We start from the raw sequence: 7463 nt of genomic DNA on the forward strand, positions 1-7463 counted from the left end.
CTTTCTAAGAACATCCACTTCAGGATTTCACTAACACAAATATACGTAGCTTCACTGCTTTACTACAGCAGGAACAGAGCAACAGAAGGCCAAGAAACTGCAATGGAACAAATCCTGCCTTCTTTTACCCTAGATTTTTTTTAAACCCCTGGGAAGAAAAGGCTATCATGGGGGCAAGGTACTATTCTCTGAAGTCTTTTAAAATACTAGTTTTATTCTCAGTTGGACTATAACTAAACTACTGTTGCAACAGACACGCCGAACTCCATGCTTTCAGCAAGCTTTTGGTGCATTACACAAAGGAGAAGAAAAGTTTTAGAAAGATTTCCCATGGCTGAGACCTCCGAAGTCACGCATACTTAGCAAAAGGATAAGAGGATGTCAAGGGAACAGAGCCTACATTCCAGACTCTACAGTGGATTTACAGGCACTTTCATTCAGAATGGGGGCAGGGGGGAAACCACCAACAAAAAACCCAACCCTAAAATGCTCTTCTGTGCAAAAATTCCCCTCTTGTATATCTGTTTTGTGCAGAGAAATTCCTGACTTCATTGTCATCATTTGAATTTAATCCCCACCACCGCCTTCCAGAATTTTAGGCGTATCCATATTCCAGGGGCAAACTGCTGGACCAGCCTGTCGTCTCCCTCTAGTTTTGCAAACTGCTGTTTTCATGCAGAATATCTCTGAAACTATGAAAGAAGAAGTTGGTAACTGCCACTTTTATTGAGGGAGAAAAAAACCTCCCAAAACAGATTTAGAAAGCGCAGGAGCCTAAATGATAGCAAGTGATAAAAGGGAAACACTGACACAAGCAGATGAGAAAAAGCAAAATGGGTAATTGCCTGGTGTATTTAGGAAGCATGATACATGTGCTACGACTTTGGGACTTACACCAATATTGATCATTATTTCTGAAAAGTCACCGTCAGTGAGGAGCACCTTGTAAAGCTGGAAAAAAGCAAGTGAGTTATAAAATAGAATTAGACTGATCCTAATCACTAAAACTAAGTGTATCCTTAGTATGACTGCACTGGGATATGTGCCTAAGCAAAAACACAAACATGAATAGGGGGATTCTGGAATTAAAATTGTTTTATTGGTTGTGGCACCAAGGTTCTGTGTTTGTAAACATATCATCTACTATTAAACAAGGCCTACGTTTTAATATATAATACTCTTACATTTTTAAACAAAAAAGTATTTTCTCCCCTAAACCAAACTGTCTGAAAGAGGTAGAGAGTAGGTTCCTTCCTCAGGCATTACTGAAGAGCAACTAGACAGTAAATTTGCACAGTAATGTATTTTCCTACTCTTACACAGATTGGGTTTTAGGCTTAAACACATGACGATTTGGGTTCTAGGCTAAACCAAACTTTCTAAAAATTACCTTGTAAGAGCAGGAGTAGCCATGCCAGCTTGCACTCCAATAGCCATAGGAATACCTCCACAGCGGATATTTCCCAGCTCTTCTGCCACTGCAATGCTATAGGAGAAGTCCAAGCCCATGCCGCCGTATTCTGAGGAAAAAACAAATCTATGACACTCATGTACTAGACTGGCATAAGCAACAAGAAAAAAAATACAATATTGCTACTGCAAGGGCTTGCCAACTGCAATTTCACTGCTAATTTTTAAATATTGGACAATTATCAGCTTTCCTTTCAGAAAAGGAAACTTCTTTACAAAACCTTTACTGTTCTTTACAAAACCTGAATTTAAAATTACACCTGCTCTAATCACCTGCGTGCACATCAGGTCACTTCTGAATATCCTAACTAGCATCCTTACTTCTACTGGGAACAGCAGGAAAAAGTGATGTGCTGCTGAAAACGACATCAGAAGGCAAAATTATTCTTTCTAACAGAAAGGTCATATGAACAAATCACCACAAGGTAAGAAGTGCTTTTAATTCTCCGTGATAACGCCTGACACCTGCTCTCACCCGTCAACGCACTCAAGAGGAGCTCATCTTTCTCACACACAGCAGCCACATCAGCACAGAACAAGACCACATGCAGGTTGTGTCCCTATGTTAAGTTACTGCCGTAGCTCAAAATCCACGTTAGACACAAGTCCAATACCCAACACATGTATTTCATACCCTGGCACCTGGTTGGTGTAGTCATTAAAGCATTTTTCATTAACAGGAGGCTGACGACCTGGGGTGCTGGCCGGGCACCAGCACGGGCCGTTCTTCCTCCCCACATTCCTATCTGCAAATTCATTTAAAGAGGATATTATTCTTTACCTCCTTCCCATGCCCAGCGCTGATAAACCCATCACATAGCGAAACACAGAAAAGCGCTACATTGCTATGATGGATGAGGTAATTGCTAGCTGTATTAAATAGTTCATAGTCCAAAGGAAATATGGTGAGAAAGAGAAGGTTACTGCTTGACATCATTAGTTGACCGAGAAGCTTTGATTAGATAATGTTTTCCTCCTTTTTTGGAGTTTGTTTTTTTTTTTTACTCATTTGAAGACCGACTAAGAAAATTTCAAATAAATAGATACGATCCCCCACCCCTCACACACACAATAAGGGGCAGATGACCCTCTTCCATTTTCACTTGCTGACATCAAACACTATCTGAGCTCACTCTTCTACTAACCTGCTTTGAAGTTTTCAAAGAACACCATTAATTAAAAATCAAAACACCACAGTGCATATAAACACAGGGTTTTGTGTGCTATCATCTGTTTCCTAAACCCACAGAAACTCTCTTTGTGCACCCTTTCTCTGCAGAGAGAAGGGAAACCACAAATGGAAAAGGCTAAGCGTGAAGTTTAATTTTCAAATATTTCTCCTTAGGTCATCCTGAATGATCTGGATTGTCAGAATTACAAAATAGCTACTTTTCCAAACTTTTACCTGAAAATAAAGCATGTTTCTAAAAAAATATACACAAAATTGAAATTCCTGCTGACAGCTTAAGCAATACAGTGAAGCGATAGTAATATGAGAATGTCTTTAGCATAATATATAATCCAATTCTCTTGCCTTAACAAAGGCCCCATCAATAAGTAAGTGCTCTGAGGAACAGTAAGGAATGCATGCACACGTAAAGGCAAGGCTATTTAAAGATGCGTGGTATGAGAGAGTTTTTGCTAATTTTATATGAATCTGTCTCAGAGTTATAATAGATAACCTCAGTTTTGGCACCACACAAATGCTTTCCATTTGATTTTTTTTTTTTAAATCAGTCAATCATTTTATTGCCAAACTACACTGAGTACTAATTTTGTCTTTGGTTTTGTCTACCAAGCAGTTATATTCCTGTCTTTCACTTAATTTCACAAATCAAAATGTCAGTTTCTTGATTTAGCCAAAGCAACTTCACAAGAGGAATGCTATGCACAAAACTGACCCAAAGAAGGACTGTTTTATACAAGTGTACAGCTTACATACATTCTTTGCTCATACCACAATTCATTATATATTACTATATAACAGACTTGACTTGCTCTCATTTGAGATTAGTTACTAAGTACATTTCAAAAACAAAATGCTGCAAAAGGCCAGCTCTCAAAGTGATGACACTGAAGAAATTTCCTACCAAAGGGAGGAAACGAATCAGAACGAAGCCACAGGAGCTGAGAAGGTGGAGGGGGAAAGCCCTACCAGGCAAAGAGATGATGCATCCTACAAAGATTTTATAGTCTGGGGACAGATAATGCAGGAGACAACCACTGATGCAGACAGGCAGGAAGGGCAGAAGCAAATGGTAAAAACATTAATCAGACAACACCTAACTTTTCATCAGTCCTGTTCCAGGAGCCAAGGAGAAATGTGAGTGGTTTGATGGAAGATTATAGGGAACGCCTCCTTTGAGCCTGAAGTACTTGATCGAGACAGACATTCACTTGTCAGTGCAGCCTGTGCAGCTATTTCCCCAAGTAACTGGGGTAACTTATGCCATGGCAAAAGACAGTTGCATCCCATCTGTTTGGGGAATCGGATCTCCGCGTTGAGACGCACTGCCAGCAGTGTCCCATGCAGCAATAGCAGGCAGCGCTGGCTCCCAGCACCCATGCAACTTTCTTTTTTTCCCCAGCACATGGTGGCAGCCTGGCTTTCGCAGCCTGGCTGCCAGCGCCCCAGCCAGCTATTTTGAGGCTGGTCCGAGCACATCACCCTGCGTGCCACAGGACTCAGCTCTTAAACTGAGACAAAACCACCAGATCATTCTTATTTCCATCTGCTGCAGTGACGATGGTGAGCATTTTACAGAATGAATGTTTAATTGTTACTTGGAAGAAGACTTACCCTTTTTGGAATAACTCTGATTTGCAATAAGGGAATGAGCTGGTGGTAGGAGGGTTGTGTTCGCCAGTCTCATCAACAAACATCACCTCCTGGAAGTATCTATACAATGATATAATGCTAATAGGTCAATTTAATTTTCATTTAGAAAAGCAAACACCATGCCTAATACAATTTTCGGTGAAAAATCTGTAATGAAAGGAACCAAATCAATTTCAGATTTTATTGCTTTTTTTAAAAAAAAAAAAGGAATAACAAGCTATATGTAAATATTCACATGTAAAACATTTCTAGGATAAATATTTCATTTAACTTCAAAATGAGATGAGTGACCTTTAGAGAATTGTTTGGCTACATTTCCATTTTTAATTTGCAAGAAATATTAAAAGAACAAAGCAAAGCAAAACTAGGCAGAAAGTCTAATGTACTAATGCTCTAATGTTCTAATTCAAAACAGGTAGAAAAAGGCAACTCTGCCATATTCAAATTGTTACTGTTTTGCTGACAATACCACAACTTCCAGCTGTTAAATGGCTTAATTCGCTATCTTATCTATTGTTCGATTTCAGGTTCTTTTACAAAGAAATTAAATTATAAAGCCCAAAGCAAGAACACATGAACATGCAAATAAATAAAGATTTTGCACTGCAGACCATGGGCAGGACCCACGCTGGAGTAGGGGAAAATTATGAGGAGCAGAGAGGAGCTGCTACAAACTGACTGCAACGCCCCATCCCCATGCCCCTGTGCCGCTCGGGGTGGGGAGGGAGGTGGATGACTCAAGAATGAAAGACTGAAGCTGAGCCTGGGAAGAAGGCGGAGAGGATGGGGGAACATGTTGTTTTCATTTGCCTTTGTTTCTCACTGCACAAATCTATTTTAATTGGCAGCTAATTAAATTAACTTTCCCCAAGCCAAGGCTGCTTTGCCCATGACAGTAACTGGTGAGCAGTCTCCCTGACTTTACTTCGACAGCTGAGCCTTGCCATCGTATCTTCTTCCCTGTCCTGTTGAGGAGGGGGAGTGAGCGAGCAGCTGGGTGGGTGTCGGGCTGCTGACCAAGGTGAACCCACCACACAATGGTCACTATATTAACCTGTTTTTCTTTTAAATTGGCTCTGTGCTTTTCTACTTATCACCACCACCACATTATTTTAAACCCACTCCCCCGAAAAATAAAGCTCCTTATTTTATATAGACCAGCTTATTTCTACATGTTAAGTTTCTGATACTGCCAGTGGAGTGGGAGTCCGAGAGAAAACAGCAAGCTTTAAAAAACATAGTTTTTAAAAGACGCAGATGTACATTCTACTAGATCTGATAATTTAAGGTATCAGGACTTTTATATATTAATACAGGCAGGGAGGAAAGATGATGCCCAAAAATACAAATAAAAGAGCAAGACTATCTAACCTTCAGCTGCAACACATCAAAACTGAAACACTGCTCAGGAATACCAGTTGGGAAAACAAAGGCAAAGAATGCCTATGAAAAAAGACTTATAAAGGCAAAGGAGAAGCTGAGATCTTTCATACAATTGTTTCATTTTTGTGAAGACCAACACGTTTCTTGTCACTTGTTCAGCTACAGGCTCCCTGTTCAAATATGACTCTCTTCAATGATGAGACAGGCTTGAAGGCTCTAGTCCAAATTTTCTAAGAGTTTGTTCTATTTGGAATTTGCTTCTGAACCCCATCTAGTAGCTGTCAGTGGGAATGACAACATCTGTGGTGAAAAGGGTCTGTAAGTGAGCTGAAGCAAGGAGAAACAGGGGGTCTTCAGAGTGTTTTAAGAATGTGAATGAGCCTGGAAAAAGGAATGGTGAAAACACAATACAGCCTTATCGGTAACTCCATCTTAAATGCTTATATAATTTATCTTGTTTGTTTACAGAGCTTTCGAAGTTCACATAAAGCGTATCTACACCACAGGAAATCACACAGTGTTATTTCTACTATTGGCACCTAACTCAGTGCAACAAAAAACAAACATGCTCTTATTTCTAATGACTAGAAAGACAAACAAAACATCAATCAACTCCCATTTTTAAGATAGGTCTGAGAGACTCCTACATCTGACACCAAGATGACAGAGCTAATTGCCAGTTTTCATCATAGCCTACAATTTTAAATCAACAGAAGCAAAATTTAAGTGTTCAAACCTTACTCACCTGTCATAAATATAGTTCAAGAATTTCAACTCCAGGGAACTACGAAGAGCCTTGAAGTTACACAATTGCAAACGTCACTAGGTAGGACAGTACAGAAATCCCACCGTAATTCCTTTCCTACTCTTTACACAAAAGGAATTTAAAGTATTACCAAACGGTTACTCTCTCTGTTATGCAATTTCCCACAAACCCATTCTGAAAAGGCTAGGCTGATCAAGCTCAGAAAATACCTACTGCCTTCTTGGTTATTTGCTTCTTGCTGGATGCAGTAGAAAAAACTCTCATTTCATGTAACAGAAACACTGTGCATCCACTTCAGCCTTGTTTAGATGAACACATACTTTTTGGCTATTTCACCTGGATTGGTTCACCCAAAAAGAACAAAAAAAGAAACAAAAAACCCTTGTACCGGATGCAAAGTTCCCCTTAACAGATTATCTTAGTCAGATGGATCAAATTCCCTCAGTTTGTCCCAAAGTAGGACGAATTACACTGCTTTATATTTGTGTTTGGTTGATCCTAGAAAGATCACCATCACATATAGTACTTGATCTCTCACAGATACTCACTAGTTCATCCAAAAAATCCAAGGCAGATAAGGACCTCTTCTGCTAACCAAAGTTTTACTCAGTAATATTACTCTTGGGATCCAGTATTCTTTGGAAAAGGAAAAATATAGCTTGGCTGCTCATTCCTTTTCAAACATATACAGTTAGCGGCATAAGTACAATCCCTGAGCAATTAACAGTGCAAATTGTGTGTTCCTGCAACACTCATTGCTATAGAAGTCATCATGGTTGCTGCTTCAGAAACAAAATTTACTGAGATGAGTAAGGTGATCGGATCTGCCTAGCACCATTTTAGGTTAAGACAGAGCTACACTGGAAAATACAGGCGAAACATCCCCCACAGTGTAAGGACACCACCCCCCCCCCCAAAAAAAAAAAAAACCACAACACAAAATTCCAAGTAGGAATTCAGCAGTGCCTGCCACTGAGCAGATAAATGCACCACACAGTCCTGGCC

General features: G+C 39.8%; 1 protein-coding gene across 1 annotated transcript in view; it reads right to left on the minus strand.

Moving 5' to 3' along the window:
- The window catches only part of LOC309588200 (putative acyl-CoA dehydrogenase 6), a 35422-nt gene extending 33905 nt beyond the window's left edge, over positions 1 to 1517 (minus strand). Inside the window, exon 1 of the mRNA XM_082307173.1 lies at positions 1391 to 1517. Within this exon, the coding sequence (XP_082163299.1) occupies positions 1391 to 1509 (119 nt within the window). The 5' untranslated portion in view covers positions 1510 to 1517. The remainder of the gene's footprint in view (positions 1 to 1390) is intronic.
- Between the last annotated feature and the right edge of the window lie 5946 nt (positions 1518 to 7463).

Source organism: Platalea leucorodia (assembly GCF_965183815.1).
Source record: "Platalea leucorodia genome assembly, chromosome: 1".
Classification (NCBI taxonomy): Eukaryota; Metazoa; Chordata; class Aves; order Pelecaniformes; family Threskiornithidae; genus Platalea; species Platalea leucorodia.